Below are 17290 nucleotides of genomic sequence, written 5' to 3' on the forward strand. Positions count from 1 at the left end.
TGCAGCAGTGAAGTGCTCAGCCGCTAGTTGAAAGACGCCTGACTCCAAACACCCAGTTGTTCCCCAGGAAAGAGATGTGGCCACCTGTTTCTTCAAAGATGGTTGTTGTTGCTTTTAGCTAGCATGGAATCAGTTGGACTCACAATGACTATGTGCACAACAGAACAGAACACTGCCAGGTCCCATGCCGTCCTCCTAATTCTTGCAGCCCATTGATTCCACTGTTGCATGCCGGTGTCCATCCATCTCTGTAAAGTTCACAACCTTGAAATGACCTTGGGGTGGTTCCGCTCTGTTCAAAAGGGTGGCTGAGTTCGAATGAACTTGACAGCAATAGGTTTGCATCCGATTATTGTGATGGAGGGGCAGCATTCTACGAATCTGTAATTTAGTCTCAGCCCCGTGGTCACCCTGTGGCCCTGGACTGTGACACTCACACGTGCGTGCTAGTTTTCCACCCCATGTACAGCCAGAGGGCTCCTCAGAAGGAAAGATGGCGAGACTCTGTCTCGTGTGCTCTCTTCCAGAGAGCAGTCCCTGGAAAAGAACTTGGGGCTTGGTGAAGAAGCGCGTCAGCAAAGAAGCCCCTTGATGAAATGGGTGGACACAGTGGCTTCACCAACGGGCTGAGACTGAATGGTTGTGAAGCTGGTACAGGCCCAGACGGTGTTTCTTTCTGTGGTACACTGTTGCACATGCTAGGACTTAGAGTGGACTCACCCATCTCTACCAAGACAGAGCTCTGTTCCTTCGCAGGGGCCGGATGTGGTCTAAATTCATTGGGCATCTGACAGCAACTTGAGATGGGACGGAAGCTTGGTTAGCTGTTTCCCTTCTCCAGCCCTGAAGGATTTTCCTTCCCTCGCGTGAGTTGTTGTTGGGTGCTAGTGTCGTTCTGACTCAGAGAGAGCAGATCGGTAGCTTCTGGTCACATAATCATAGTCTCCTTTGAGGGTGACAAAGAGAACCTTCCAGTGAGCTGACTGTGTTTCAAAATGCCTACGCTTCCCATTGCCCTCGCAGAAGCACAAGTGGTTTCTCTAAACCTCACAATGAGCACTTAGTGGGGCTCGTGAAAATGAGGGAACCTTCCTACATCTGGGGAGAAAGAGGAGGCTTTCTACTCTCATAAACAGTTACAGTCTCATACACCTACAGGGGCGGTTCTAAGCTGCCCTATGGGGTGGCTGTGAGTCAGAATTGACTCGAAGCAGCGAGGTTGGTTTGGGGTCTCCTGGAGCAGGGCCTCCAGAGCCCAGGCCTTTTATGCTCAGTGTTCAACAATGAGCCGGTTGCCCTATAAGCATTCTCATTTGCTGACTCATCATCAATGTTGAAGTGATTTAATAAATAATTTAATAAATAATTTTTGATACACACCCGGGGCCTAATATTGGGTCTAAAGCTATGACAGTGAGCAAAGCACACCAACCTCATGCCTTCAAGGACCTTATATTGAAAAAATTGTGACTGAGCTGAAGGAACTATACAAGAATGCTGGTAAATATCAGGATGGTCACAGGAGAGGGTAGTAGTGATGTTGGAGTTGGGACTGCCTGGATTCCACATCTGAGACCCAGAAACACAATATTAAAAATGTGACTTGTTGTTAGGTGCCATCAAGTCAGTCAAGTCCGCTAGACCCCTAGCCCACAGTGGTCCCGTGTACCAGAGAGAATCACTGCTCTGTCCTGCACAACCCTCACAGGTCTTCCTAGGCCTGAGCCCATTGTGACAGCTCTGTGTCACTCTGTCTCACTGAAGGCCTTCTCTCTTGGCTGCCCCTCTAATTTACCAAGCATGATGTCCTTCTCCGGGGACTGGTCTTTTCGGATAACATGTCCAAAGTAGGTAAGAAGTTCCACCACCTTGCCTCTAAGGAGCACCCTATACATCTTCGAAGACAGATCTATTTGTCCTTGTGCCAGTCTGTGGTACTTTCCATGTAACTTACACATTATGAAACCAGCAGCTCTCACCCTTCCTGATGCTGCAAATCCTTTCACCCAGGTCCTCATGCTGTGGTGACCCCAACCATAAAATTATTTTCATTGCTCCTTCATCACTGTAATTGTGATACTGCTATGAATCGGGTGACCCCTGTGAAAGGGTCATTCAACCCCCAAAGGGGTCTCGACCCACAGGTTGAGAACCGCTGACTTTAAACTATCTACACCTCAGTTTTCTTAATCTGTCCAATAAAAATACTAGCAGTACCTAGATAACAGGGTTGTGATCATTAATTTTGTATTTTATTTGGAATAGTGCTGGGAACATCATAAACTCACCGTTGGCAAGCGGATTCCAGCTCACAGCAACCCTGCATGGGCTTCCGGAGGCTGTGTATCTTTACAGGAGCAGATAGCCTCAACCTTCTCCCACAGGGCAGCTCCTGGCTTTGAACTGCCGACCTGTGTACCCAACAGCACCGCCAGAATTCCTTTGGAACACAGTAAGTGCTCACGAGTTATAAACTACTAAAAATGTCAACAAATGCCTACTTTTCGATCAGGCAGTGAAAACTGTTATAATAAGGAGATGGAGGAGTGATAAGGTGTTAGGGAAGGCCTTGCTGACGAGATGACATATGACCAGGGACCTAAATGGAATGAGAAAACGATCCAGGCAAAGGTCTTTGGGTTGTCGGCCGGAACAAAAACCTCTGGGCAGAAATGGAGGAGCCCTGGGCGAGTAGTTTCTGTTAACCAAAGGTGGGCAGTTCAAGCCCACCGCTCTGTGAGAGAAAGATACAAGATACGACACTCTGCTACATAAAGGTTACCGCCTTGGAAACCCTATGAACCAGGTGGGTCTCGAGAAGTCAGGACCAGCTGGACAGTAACTGATGATGTGGGTGTAGTAATGAATGAGCTGCACGTCCTGGGACCGATGACAGGGAAGAGGCTTCCTTGTTTTCTGTATTATTGTTATTGTTATGTTTGTATAGCTTCAAAGTCTACTTTGTGATCAGACCTTATGTCTGGTCCTGCGTCTCAGGATGTGTGTGAATTAAGCAGAACAAAAATAGCACCCTTATTATTTTTCTTAGGAACAGCAGAACACCCTAAAACTATGTACGACTATGTATACAGTAACTTCCCCACTAGGGCCTGCACTAAAATGAATCAATATGACACTAAGTGGCAGAGCATGTTTTTTGTTAAGGTGTTGACTCCAAAGGAGTTCACGCCAGGTCAGGGGTTGCTGCCGGAAGTTACAAGAAAACTTAGGATTTTCCAATATTCTTAGAATTCGGGGTTTACAAATGAAGGATTGTGAACCGTTTTCCGCTAGGAACCCTTTATATGATCAGCACTCTGTGAACAAAAGTCTCTAAGAGACAAAAACAAAAAACGACATTTAAAACCTTCTCTACCATTCGTCCTGGGCTACTGTCTTGTAAATGTACCTATTTGCGAAGTATACTCGGTTTTAAGATTTCTGATTGGGGTCCCTTTAGGACTCCCTCTCTCTGGGTGGTGCAGGTCAGAATAACTGCCCCCCACACCATTTTAGGGCGGTGTGAATTAGGTTAAGGGAGCCCGGCGGTCCACCCAGGACCCACCTGGGTTTGCAGAGTTGGCATGCATGCGAAGCAGGGCATTTCTGCGACCGGAATGACCCATGTCCAAAGAGAGAAACTTTGCTAGTTGTTCTCGCTATTCAGCAAATTCTGTTTCTCAGGTCAACACGGCTGGCAGAGAAGAGTGACGTTCAGTCCCAGAGACGTTAAGTTCGCGTGATGAAGGCTCTTCGATGGCTGTGCATGGGTTTCGGAGCAGATAAAACATGACATCGGTCGTCAGTCGCATCAAAGGCTGCACCACACAAAGGCATCCAGCAATCGATGACCTGAGCAGTGTCCACTCTCCCCATCAACTGCTTATGAAACGTGTCGCGGCCGGAAGCTCCGCGGCCATCCCACGTGCAGCGTACAGGCGGCTCCCCCGCGTCTTCGCGAGCTGCGCGCAGGTCCCGCCCCCGGTCCCGGGTCGCGCAGCCCGCCCGCCGCGGGGCTCCGGCCAGCAGAGGGCGCTGCGGCGCCCGCTCCCGGGAGTGGTCGAGCCCGCCCGGTGGGTGTTGCTCTCGCCGTCTCGCGCTCTCTCCGCCCGGCCTCACATCCGGGTCTGGAGTGCGGCCGCCGCTGTCGGGGGCGGTGCGGGCGCGTCGGGGGCCGGGCCGGGGCGCAGTCAATGGCGGCGGAGGGAGGCGGGGTGGCGGCCGCCCTCAGCCCAGAGCCCCCGAAACTTTAGACGCGACACCCCGCAACTTTCCGGGAAGTGCCGCCGCGCGGGGGGGGAGGGGGCGTGGACGGAAGGGGAAGCCGAGGCGGGAAGACTGGAGGAGGGAGCCGCAGGGAGCCGGGGAGACTCGAACCTGCGGCGGGGGGCGGGGGCGGAGCCCGCCGGTGCCCGGGGCCGCCGCAGCCGCCGCCTCCTTTCCGGCGCTCAGCCCGCGGCCGAGCGCGAGCGCGAGCCCGGGACTGCGCGGGCCCTCAGCGGCGGCGGCGCGCCGAGCCTGGCCGGGCCGCTCCACGCGACCGCCGGGCCCTGGGGCTCGGGCGCAGCGGGCGCGCGCGAGGCCAGGGCTGGGGCGCCCGGCAGCTGCGGGGGGCGAGGAGGAGGCCGGGCCGCGAGGCCGCGTGCAGCCGCCTCGGGGCGTGGGGGGCTGCTCCCGGGCGTTGCACGCGAGGCGGGGCGGCCGGGGTCGGCGGGCGAAGATGGAAGGCTTAACGCTGAGCGACGCGGAGCAGAAATACTACTCGGATCTCTTCTCGTACTGCGACATCGAGAGCACCAAGAAGGTGGCCGCCAACGGGCGCGTGCTGGAGCTGTTCCGGGCCGCGCAGCTGCCCAACGACGTGGTCCTTCAGGTAAAGCCCCCCCGTCTCCCTCCCCCCGGCCGGCTCGTCGCCGCACCCCGGGCTCGGCCGGACGCCGCGGGCTGCTCCGCCCGGGCGCAGGCCTCCGGGACTGGGAGTGGGCGCTGGGTCCCGGAGGGCCGGCGGCGGCCGGTTCCCGTGGCTTCTCGCCCTGCGGGCCCGCGGCCGCAGGTGCCTGGCCGTCGGGACTAGCCGGGAGGCAGTGGTGGGGGTCGGGTAGGGGTTAGGGGGCGTCAAAAACTGCCAGGGGACAAAACTCAAAAGCAGAGAGATGGTGGGCTGGAGGGTCCGAATCTGCTGATGGAGTAAGCAGAATCCGCATTTTCTGCCGCCGCAAGAGCAACTTCAGATGCAGGAAGGACCTTGGGTTTGTCACCTCATCTTTGCGTCCTGGATCTTGGTGTGTCCGTAGCTCTTTGGATCCCGCGGAGCAGCGTAGTTATTACAGCCAACGCGTGTGTATTCTTCATTCTTTGAATGGACTGAGCAGGTGTTTTAAAGTGGGCTCTACAGATTTTACGATTCAACCGGTATTGTAAGGTTTGCTAAAAATCCTAAGGGCAGTTAGAAGATTTGAGCTTTCAATAGCTAGCCGTTTGCAAATAGATTTTTAAAAAAATTTCAGGTCTTTATTGAACATGTGATAGTGGGGCTTGTGGGTTTTGGATAGAAATAAAATTTTGAGAAGTTGATGTCGAACATAGTATTTGTCTCAATCTATATGGCCCACAGGGAAAAGCAGGATGTGATTTTATTTTAAGCCTTAGTTATATGTTTTTAAAGTAGAAGGGCCCCCTAGTTCTTTTGTACCCTGTGAGCATGTTAGTGTGTAATGATTCATAAGTTGCTAATAAAAGGGGATCGGCATCAGTTTTTAAACCTCATCTTTGTAATTGACCCAAGACCATCCAAAATGTGTCGTATAGATATGTCCTGCAGAGGGTTTTGAACACGGCTTCAAACTGGTTGAGTCCGGTTCAACTAATGGTCAAAAAGTGACACTGGGACGTACCCAGATTTTTAAAGTGTGGATAAACTGGAACACTAACTGGAATGAGGAGAAACAACAGATCAGAGCCCTGCTCAAAACTGCAGTCTCCTTCTGGAAAACATGGGAAATATGTACATTGCATCGCAACCAAACCTACTGAGCCGTGCCCAACTCGGAGATGGGGGCCAGCTACTCTTTGGATTCCTGACATATTCTCCACAGCCATAGCAGTTACGCAGTGTCACGCATCCATATCCCGAAAGGGCCCCTTCTGAGACTCCTTCTGGGCTTCTATCCATCATTTTTGGCTTAGTATTCCAGGTCACCCAAATTTTTAAAAATTCAGCTTGGTTCTTGTTTCGCTTCGTTGGCCATGGGTCAAAGCCCTGGTTTGGAGACTTTTGTTCTTGACCATCTTCTGCTGTTGACCAGCAGTATGACTTTTGGCCGGGCACTGGTGTCTTGGTGGTCTTTCTCCTCTGGCTCTGGAAGAGTCTCTGTGTCATTGAGCAGTCTTTGTTCTCCCACCTCTGCTTCTGCTGATTGTTTAATTCCTTTTATAGCCCTAAAGAGATGGACTCCAGATACTAATCCTGCCTCATTCATATAACAGACAAGCCATTCCCAAATGGAATTGTAGCCACAAGCATCCTGGTTAGGATTCACAATGTATTTTAAGGGACCGGAATTCAATCTGTAGCATTCTACCCATTGAACAACCCCCCACCTCCACACTCAACACTCCCTCACTTCATGCCCTTGCCACATTCACTCTGCCACAGCACCGCAGTCCTAAATCAACTCCAAATCCAAAATCTCTGAAGCATCTAAATCAAATATGGATGCAACTTTAGGGGCAGTCTATCCTGGGGCAATATTCCTCTTCATCTGTAAACTTGTGAGTTCTAAAATACAAGTTATGAAGGGCTCCCAGAGTACTGTGGTGGTACAAGCACAAGGTAGATCTTTCCATTACAAATAAGCTAAGTTGAAGGGGAGAGAAGGGATAATAGGTACCCAGCAAACCCCAAACCTGGGAGAATAATTTGTATTTGCTCTCAAGTCTTGAAAATAGTCGACTGTTCTTTGCCCTGCTCTCCAGACTCTTGGATTCTGGGTAAAGACCCCTAAAGTCCTGTATTGAGCCTGCTCTATAGGGTCATAAGGAGCCCTGGTGGCAATCGTGGCTCTGCAGAGCCTGCTAACTAACTGCCAGGTCTTCATTGTGAAGCCACCAGCTGCGTCAGACAGGGTTTTCTACTGCTGTGAAGCATTACAGTCTCGGAAACTCTGAGGAGCACTTCTGTCCTGTCCTACAGGATCTCTATGAGTTCAAGTTGACTGGATGGTAGTGAGTTCGGACTTTTTTGTGTGTCCCCCACCCTTACCCCTTGGTCCATTGGGATGGCAACTGTGCTCCCTTGGCTTTAGGCAGCCCCATTTTCTTCATACTCCATCTGAGGGGTGATCCCACCTCCTTGTCCCTGGCAGGCCTTGTTCTTTTACTCCATGGGCATGGGAGCCCTGCCCTCTCAATTTTGGGCAGCAGTCCTATCCCATCGCCCTGCGGGCACACCTTAATGCCAGCCACTTTCTGGAACCAAGTAGTGTGGATACACCCCAAACTAGTAGGTTGTAGCTCAACCCTTCCAAGAGCCAGGAAGTCTAGGCCTCCCCTTTGGAAAACAAGCAGACCCTGCATCCTGTGCTCTTTCCAACAGCTCTGCTGATCCAGCGATGGTCTTTTCTTGGTGGGGTACAGCAGATGGAGCTTCTTTGGCCCGTTTTCTGCGAGTAGAATCCAGAAGACCGACAACGCGCTTGCCTTTCATTCTTTTTCTGTCCCCTTCCATGTAAGCACATGGATTTTCTGCTGTGGCAGTTGCCTAAATCCATCAGTCCCAGGATTAAGCTGTTTAACAAAAGATTGAGTAGCCACATCATTGGTGAAAATTCTAGGACACATGTCCATAGTTTGCGCAAGAGAGTTTTTCTAATCTTTAAGTTCTGTTTTCATTTTGCACAGTTCATTTTTAAAGTTCATTGATTTCCTCTTGCATTGTACTATAAGCCACAAGGAGAAACCACATGGCCCCTTTAAGATTTCACTTAGAAATCTCATCAGCCAGATCTCCAAGTTCCTCACTTACCAGTTCTACTTTCCTCCGAACTTAGGAACCTAATTTAGACCAGTCCGTTGCCACTTCATAAAACACATGACCTTTCTTCTTTGGATCAGCCATGCGCTCTTTTCACCCCCAAAGCCTTGTCAGAAGAACAGCATTTTACATCCGCACTTTTAGCAACTTTCTGTTGTTGATGCCATATGTGGACTTTCTCTGTAGCTCGCCGTTCTTCCTGCTGAGCCCTCACCAGAATTGCCTTCGAAAGTCTTCATTCTCCCAGGGGTCTCCAAGGCAATGTGGGCTTTTGCGATTAAGCATCTTGAAACTCTCCCAGCCTCTACCCATTACCCAATACTGAAACCACTTCCACCTTGTAAGTGGCTGGTAGAGCAGTACCCCTCTTTCAGTACCAGGTCAAAAGTGTGCTCGCCTATAGACTGAGTCAAGGTCCTGCTAATAAAATTGCCCTGAGGAATAGAAATGTAAAAATATCCTCATGCAGGCCTCAGTTTTTCTACATTACCTGTACAATAACTCTCACTGAATCGAATGAGCTCTGTGTGCATAATCCGTTTCATACTGGTTGTGTTTTGTTTTTTATCTTGGGAAGAAAAATTGGGTTCCTTCTGGGTCCCTGAGACTTGAATTAGGGTGTCTCAAATTCATGGCCGGGCTCGAGGGTTGGCGAGCTGTTGTTGACAGGGCCAACCGGTAAATGGCTTAGACTTTGCTGGCCGTTTACCTTCTCAGTTCCATATTATTGCTTCATATTTGTTTTGTTTAACAACAATGGTAAAAACTCATTCCTCGCTGAGAAACAAACAGAACCCTTGTCATTTGCTGGCCCTTGCTCACGCAGGGTGGCAGTGCTGTAGAGCCCTGCGCTTTTCTTTTTGTATGGCTTCAGAGTTGGGCTTGCAGACTCACTCATGGTATGACTTTCTGTACAAACAACAAAACCAAAGAGACCTTCATTTTTAGGAGCTCAAAATAGGAGAGACCTGTGTTCTGTTTTAGTTTGTCTTTGGGGTGGGGAAGAAATTGAAATAGAATTAAGCTTTTCTTTTTAATCATGCATTCATTCATTTTTTAACTATATTTCATCTGGCCCAGGCTTTTCATGATTGCATTATTTTATTAACATTCAAAAATAAATTCAGTTGCAATTCAAAATAAATTCAATAAATGCAATTCTGTGTAATTCAAAAAGCCACGCCCACTGTCACTGAGTTGGTTCCAACTCATATGGTTCCTAGAATGTAAGGATTGTAAGTCTTGATGGGAGCAGATCACTTCTCCTCTCAAAGGTCCCCTGCAGCAGCTTAGTGGGTTCTAAATTCCGACCCTGAGGTTAGCAGCCCATTGCCTAAGCTACAGCATCACCAGGGAAGAGCTAAAAGAGTATAAACAGAATCTTGTTACAGGTTGGATGCTATAGGAATTCCCTGAAGCAGAAATCTGACAGTCATATATACTAAATAGCAAGTTAGATAATCTTAAATAGTTTATCTACCATTTGGCCTAATCCAGAGGAATGTGAAAGAAAAGAGGAATATAGGCTTCATTCCCTTATGGAGTGTGTGATATTCAGAAACAGTCTTCCTTTACTTGTTCGGTGTTTGTACAATCTGTAGTTACCTGTTTAGTGGTGGGCTTGTCACGGCAGAGTAAGAACAGGAGTTTCCCAGGATCTTGCAAATTGAAGAACAGCACAAGTGTAACAAACGTAAGGTAGAATGTGAACGTCACAGGAGCGGTACAGCATGTCTTGTGAAACCCAAAGGAAAGGCTTTGTGACTGTCGGTTCTGTTGGAATGTAACATAGGGAGGTTCGGGGAGCCAAAGGACTTCCTGGCAGGGGAAAACCAAAGGCGGACTGGCTTAGGAGCCTTTATGGGCCAGTAGCTAGTTTGGTTTTGTTGAAGCTAAAGTAGATAGCACATGGGGAATAGTAGAAATTGGAGTTTAAAAAGTGAGACCCTATTACCAAAGACTACTATTGGGCAGGCTGGAGACTTGAGTTTTCAGTAGGCAGTGGAAGCCTCAGTGAGAGTGACTTTCTCCGGTTTTGCTTGGAGTGATTAGAGGATGGGGCGGCAGGCTCTTGCAATGGTCTGAAACGGGTGCTAGCATCCAAACCTGGGTGACAGCGTAGCAGGGTGACTGCCTGGGTAAGTAGGTGTGTGGTACCTGCTGTGTGAGGTACTTTGTGGAATAGTTTTTTGTTGAGTCAGTAGATTGAGGCCAGATTATCAAGATTGGGTGGAGAACTTGGAACGAATTGTACAGATAACTGGGAATTGTAGATTTAAGAGAAGTGACTCAAAAGCAGTGGTTTAGAAAGGCCTTTGTCCGTGCAACAAGAGGTAGAGGGAAGAAACTGGAGGCTTAGCTCAGGGACTGATTCTCTGCTTCAGATCCACAGTGCTTCGGAACTGGGCCGGCGGTGCTCAAACGTGAGAGAAGGAAAGATGGGGTGTGGGTGCCTTTGCCCTCATAAGGGTTATCTGTTTTCATGGGGCTTATCATTGGGAGCTAGAAGGTAGAAGCCAGAGATGCTGCTAAACATCCTACAACCAAGAAATTACCCAGCTCCAAATGTCAGTAGCTGAAGGTTGAGAAACTCTGACCTGGATGCTAGTGGCGGCAGGGTCAGAAAAATGAGGCAGTGGCTAGGTGACTCAAAAGTTCTTGGGAAAATCCCATTATCTTTTCATTCCATTTTCAATGCATTTTCTGAAGTTCCCTCACACAGGAGAAATCACTGTCCTGGTGGTAGAGTTGATAGGCCTGGGTTACCTGTGACACAGGTGAGAAAGGAATGGGACAAGAAGAATTCCATGAGATTCCGCTCTGAGATGTAGTCAGACATGGCACTTCAGCGATAATCTTGTCTGTGGTGTATTAGGAACCGTGGCCCCTTTCTGTGGCTCTGACCCCATTTTGGAAGGAGTTCTCGTCCAAGCTGTGGACAGGATTACTGAACTCAAAACTCTGCCATAGAGTCGATGGCCAACTCAGAGCGACCCCGAGGATGGTGGAACTGCCCCTGTGGGTTTCCTTGACTATAACTATAGGAGTAGAAAGCCTCTTCTTTCTCCCATGGAATGATAGGTGGTTTCAAATTACTGACCTTGCGATTCCCTGCCCAGAGTGTAACCTCTACGCCATCAGGTGGGAATAAGTCTCTAGACTTCACATGAACCAAGCCACCAGCTATTTCTCCATCAGAGCCAGTCCTATTGTACGAGAGCCATCTCAGAAACAGGAGCACACAAAGAAGTCCCAGGACAAGTAGAAGTGAAGCACATTCAAGATAACTGTCTGAAGTGACGGAAACCAAGATCCGCTCCACCAGACACTGCTACCCGGAGATCATGGGACAGAGCAAAGGAGCCAGGCCAAGACCAGAAGTTGCATGCCACAAGGAGACCATGAGACGGAACAGAGGAGCAGTATGGAGTCTTTGAGAAGACTATGAAACTGTGAGTCAGAGCAGCAGGTGGGCTTTCCTGGTCTTTGGAGACAGAGGCCAAGGGACCAACCATATGACTAAGGACCAGCAAGAGGCGTGGCTGCTGGCTGAGGAGAGGCACTGCTGTGGACCAATGACTACCCTTACTGTTTACTGATCCTCACCTGTGAGAACCGGATACTTTCTTGTGATAGTTACATAATTTGATGTTAATTTGGAACTTGAGAGGATTCAGAGTAAAGGGGTGGAGTCTAGTCTTGTCATTTGGGTCATCGCCGATGAGGCCTATGTGTGGGTATGGCCTTCTGAGAATTCTGGGAATTCCTGGATTTCCTCCTTGGAGTCCGGAGACACTCTCTGCTCACTCCCTGGAGACCCTCTACAGACAAGACAAATGGCACTATGCTGATAGAGCTGGTGTCCTGGGAGCTGGAGGAGCCACATGGAGACCCCTCCCAGTGTTGAGATGCTTGTGCTGAGATGCCAATGCCACTGGATCCACAAGACTTCCCACCCACTGGCCTGTGATCTTCCTGCATGTGTTTTGTGAGTCTGAAGAGAACTTTATAGATTGGTATGGGACATATGGGCCAATATTAGACTTATGGACTTGATCTGGGCTGGGAATTTTCACAATATTCAACTGCTCTTGCATATAAACCTCTTTCTTACACACATGCGTGTCTATGAATTTGTTTCTCTAGTCTGCCCAGACTAACCCACTCCTCTAACAAGCCTCATAATTAGGAATTTTGTCTGAGTTCGGTGTGGCTATTGCAACGGCTTTCGAGCCCAACAGAGTCGAGGGCCTGTGGAGAACGGCTGGTGTCGGAGTAGGTACAGAGGGGTGGGGCGTGGAGCCGTGTGCTGGCACAGGGGAAGCCAGCGGAGGGCAGCTGTGGCTTCGGCAGTTTTTCACACACTCATAATTAGAAAAGGGGCAAGAAGAGGACCTGCTTTTTTGGTTTGCTTGTTTTGTTTTTCAAGAGAAAATTATGAGTTAACATCAGGCTTTTTGAGATGGCAATGTAAATCTCCCAGAGCTAGTTGGGAAGGGATAGAGCCGAGTGCCCTCTCCCTGGCTGCCAGTGTGTGCAGTCGTCCTTACCGGGGCCTCTGAGGGTGAGGGTGCAGAGTGCCCCACAGTCCCACACAGACCACTGCTCAGGCCACTGAGTGATAACAGTCGTTTTCCGAATTCGTTAATGAAAACCATGAGAAGGCTGAGTCATCTGGGGCAGTTAGGGTAGAGAACAAAGAACAGCCACCATCGCCCCTACAGCTGACAGAGGAGGAGCTGGCATTTATTGAGTGCCTATTATGTGCTTGTTATGAGGCAAGTCATTTTCATACAGGGATGCATTTGATCATTAAAAACAATCCTGTGGCGTGGATATTAACTCAGAACTGGAGCGGCAGAGAGTTAAACTAACTTGTTGATGAGCAGTATTTCTTACCCCTCTGCCTTTCAGCTGCCCAACTCTTTCTTCCCTGCCTCGTGTGTGTGTGTGTGTGTGTGTGTGTGTGTGTGTGTGTGTGTGCGCGTGTGTGCCTGAGGAGCATCCCGTGGTACAAAAGGCAGCCTGTCTTGGGGCTTTCTAAGTAGTGCTTCAGAAGAGTAGACGTTTTAAATTATGTGGTCTTGAACTGTACACGGACTTCCTCCTTTGCATGGTCAAGAACGTTTTCCACGCCTGAAGTCTCCTTGAAACTCAGCTACTTGAGAAACAGGAACATGCTAGTACCCTGGCTCACAGACCCAATTTTTTACATTGCTACAACTGTCAAACATCTTATGGTATGTTTATTGTGCTTGCTTTGAAATAGCAGAGTAAAACCTGTTCTGAGTCGGAGGGTTTGTTTTGAAAGCATTCATCACATCAGTATGACAGTCACACCTGGTAGGATGATGTCCTGAACCAGAGAAGAGCCAGGGTTGTTTATTTTTTTACTTGATGCTGACTCACAGGGAGCCGGTGTGCTGAGTAGAATTGCGCTGTAGGGTTTGTAAAGCCATGACCTTTGGGAAAGCAGATTGTCAGGTGTGGCTAATGAGCCACCTCCAGGTGAGGTCACACCACTAGGCCAACCTTGGCTTCTAATAAGTGCTTAATCCACTTGACCTTTGAGGGACTTCTTGGAGAACTGCTCTGTGTTGTCATTGTCAATGCCAACCCCCAGCAACACTCAGGACAGAACCAGACCGCTCCTTAGGTGTCCTAGGCTGTGGTGCTGCGGGGAGCAGAACACCCGGCCTTTTCTCCCTGAGAGCCACGGGTGGGTTCAACTGCCAGCCCAGTCAGTCAGTCGCTTAGCTGTTGTGCTACTAGGCCTTCTTTGGGAGCAGATCATAAGATTTACGATTATAAGCCTATAAGATTCAATCATCAGGAATTTTACTTGGAGCCCTACTACATCCTACAAGGATATTGTGATATACGACTAAGGTAATGCTGGAATTTGCCATTATTGGACAACTGGTAAAAGAGTGTGGTTTTTTGGTTTGTTTGTTATTGCTGGTTTTTTGGGTAGAACTACAATGAATTCTCCAGCTTTCTTTTACATGTCACATCCATAATTATTAAACTCAAAACTCACTGCCATTGAGTCTATTCCGTCTCATAGCAACCTAAAGAACAGAGGAGAACTGTCAATCCTAACTAGAGTAGAAAGCCTCATCTGTCTCCCTTGGAGCAACTGATGGTTTCAAACTTGCAGATAGCAGCCCAGATGCAAATTAAACTACAACCCCTCCCTGGCTCCCAGGAATAATGACCCTGTTTAAAAAAAAACCTGAACAAATGCTGGCAAAGGTGTGAGAATACTTTTATGTACTGTGAGCAGGACTGCAAAATGGTACAGACACTTTGGGCAACAGTGCGGTGCTCCTGTATCAAGCTGGGGAGGAAGTACCACAGTCTATGAAGATAATGTTGTCCAGCCTCCTTTCGTGAGCAGTGAAGGGGTTTTCAAACCTCGCAGCAGCCATCTATCTACAATGCACCTGTTGGTCGCTTCCCGTGCTGAGGAAACTGAAGAAACAGACCCAGGGAAACTTGGTCCAAAGGGCTGATGAACATGCAAACCCACCACCGCCACTATCGTGAGACTAGACTCACTAAATGGTACTTGGCACCACTTCTGAATGCCCTGTAAGAAATCACAATGCACCGTACTGGGGTCCTGGACAGAACTGGGGAAAAATGTAGAACAAACTTCAAAGTCATTCAAAAGAGCAGTCTTGGTTCGACAGAGGAGCTTCGATCTAGAGCACTCCAGGGCCTCACCTCCACCACACAGGCCTAAAACTCGAATGTGCGCCTCAGAACAATCAACCCACGTGAAACCAAAATGGGCCGCATTGCCTGCAAAATTCAGAAGGCCAGAAGGGAAGGTGGACAAAATGGACCTAAGGAAGTAGGAAGAGTACTGTATTGCAGGAAGAAGATCACAGCTAATATCAGGAAGCTGTTAAATAAGAAACGGAATCGCCCTGCAAACTTGGACTCAAACCACAGCATTTACTTATTTATTTAAAGTTCTCAGAAGTCCGTAGCGCAGTCAAGTGAAAATGGCGAGTAGGCCTCCTCCAAGTTCAAGTCTCCCTCGTCTGGCCTGCAGAATCTCTGTGAGTCAGCACTCTGAGTGACAGTTAAAGTCGTGCAAATAGTTAAATGAATGAGGAAGAGACTAGGAAGGGCTAGATAACTTGAGTTGCCTGGAAATGGAAGCATGAAAAACACTGGCCCTTTAAGTAAACGGGCCGCCCTCTGGGAAGGAGACTAGTTGTGACCATCTGATTGGCAGAGGCTATGAAAGACAATGGCATCCCACAGTCCATTTGCAGGGCCCACACATGGATGAAGCCTCCAGTGAACGCCCTCTGACCCTAAACTAGGGATGTGAGTAGCCTCTCACACAGAGACCATTGTAAAGTCAACTATAGTGGATGTAGTTAGCCTAAAATATCGTCTCATCATTTGCTATCACTTTGGACCCATTTCACATTCTTCCAGTTAAAAGAAACCTTGAAGGGGAAATGCATGTGGATTAAAACCCCAGGTGAATCCCTTTGACCATAGACCAGGGATGTGAATAACGTTGCTATCCAGTAGGGTGAATTGAGAAGTGGATTATTGTGGTTAGGGTAACATTTAATACTTTATCATTCAATCTTCCTTTTGACCTGTTTCAGATTTGTTCTGGTTTTTTAATATTTTCAGTGTTCTTTTTGATTCAGGTTTTTCTCTTATTGCTACTGGCATTTTGGTTTTTTTAAGTAGGTTTTCTGTATATGAGGTCCAGGGTATGTAAGTCTATAGAGACATTAACTGGATTAATGGTTTCTTGGGGACATGACAAGGGAGGCAGGAAGGGAATGGGGAACTAATAACAATGACTACAAGAAGGAGGAACATGATTTCAAATCGATTGTGACGATGATGTTACAATTCTGAAGATGATTGATCCATTGAATTGTGTGACACATGAATTTATAAGCCAATAAAACTGCAAACAATAAAAGAAAAAGAAAGGTTACCTAAGGTGCTGAGGGAAATTTGGAATGTATATTGCATCATGTTATGGGTGCCAAGTGATGCAACTATTTCCAGGAGGGGACAGTCAGCTGTATTGAGTTTGAGATGTTTTAAAATATATGAGTAGAGTTCGCAGTCTAGAGGTTATCAGTGACTCTTATGAGCCAGTTTCATGGATGGGTGGAGCTGGCAGCCAGATGTGAGTGACTTGAGAGAGGTTTGAGTCTGGGTGGCTTGCAGAAACAAAGAAGTGAGGAGGAGCTAATGTTGTGGGGAAGGCCAGACAGCCACCCAGACTCACCGCCCCTTAGTGCACTGGGACTCCTGGTGAAGGCAGTGCGCTGAATGTGGGCGATGCTGACTAGGGGTCCTCTCGGTGAAACCATCCATCCTTACAGCATTTGTCAGTTTGTGAGCAGTGCTTGAGGCCGTTAGAAGCTTGCTGCAGACTGGTTGGGATTCATGAATGAGGCCATTCACCAAAAATGAGCAAAGCAAACCTGACTTAAATATATTCATTTCAAAATACCTTTTCTGATTAAACGGCAAGCTACACTTTGAGGCATTTAGGCTTATAATCTTACGGAAGACTTCATATTTTTCCTCAAAATTTCTTGAGAGTGTTAGCAGGGAAAGGTGAAACATTCTTGTCTCTTTATTTGAAATCAGTTCAGCCTCCAAATAGTATTTCAGGGTCTTGTAGAGATGAGAGAGCCCTTCACATCCAAGTCTAAGGAGACATACTTAGATGCATCGCCCGGCTGAGGGAGACCCTCAGAGCAAGGCCATAATGGTGCCTGCAGGAATGCAGCCACTGGATTAGACCATTCCACAACCATGGATGGCAGTTGATCAGGCATCCCTCTTAGAGCGGGTACTACAGATGGGACAGCGACCATGACTGGGATCTGTCCCCCATCCCGGAGACAAGCTTACAAAATTGGTTCAGGGCTCTCCCTCAAGGCAGCTTGGGTGGGGCGCTACACTCTAGAGACCCTGGGATCCTAAATTCCATCCAGGGCCCGCCCAGGTAAGCCCCTGCGGGAGTGGTCGCAGACCTCATCCAAACACTGCCTGAAGACTTCAGCTTTTACCCTTGCTGCCCAGTGGTTGGGAAGAACTGACTGGCGGCTGAATCTGTGCAGAGACTCAAAAATGAATTTAAGGTCTCCCTAAACCTGGTACTCTGATACAAGGGGAGGGGCCTGTCTGCCTGAGTTTTCCTCATAGAGCACACAGCAGCGGGAGAGCACATTGGCTCTCAATAGTCCTGTCCAC

At 48.5% G+C, this 17290-nt stretch overlaps 1 protein-coding gene across 8 annotated transcripts in view; it reads left to right on the top strand.

Moving 5' to 3' along the window:
* The first annotated feature begins 4504 nt into the window (after positions 1-4504).
* The window catches only part of REPS1 (RALBP1 associated Eps domain containing 1), a 73963-nt gene continuing 61177 nt past the window's right edge, over positions 4505-17290 (top strand). The window contains exon 1 of one of the 8 annotated variants that reach the window (XM_075554468.1): positions 4505-4873. In XM_075554468.1, the coding sequence (XP_075410583.1) occupies positions 4721-4873 (153 nt within the window). In that variant the 5' untranslated portion in view covers positions 4505-4720. The remainder of the gene's footprint in view (positions 4874-17290) is intronic. The other 7 variants (XM_075554465.1, XM_075554464.1, XM_075554467.1 and 4 more) reach the window with 7 other exon arrangements.

Source organism: Tenrec ecaudatus, chromosome 7 (assembly GCF_050624435.1).
Source record: "Tenrec ecaudatus isolate mTenEca1 chromosome 7, mTenEca1.hap1, whole genome shotgun sequence".
NCBI lineage: Eukaryota > Metazoa > Chordata > Mammalia > Afrosoricida > Tenrecidae > Tenrec > Tenrec ecaudatus.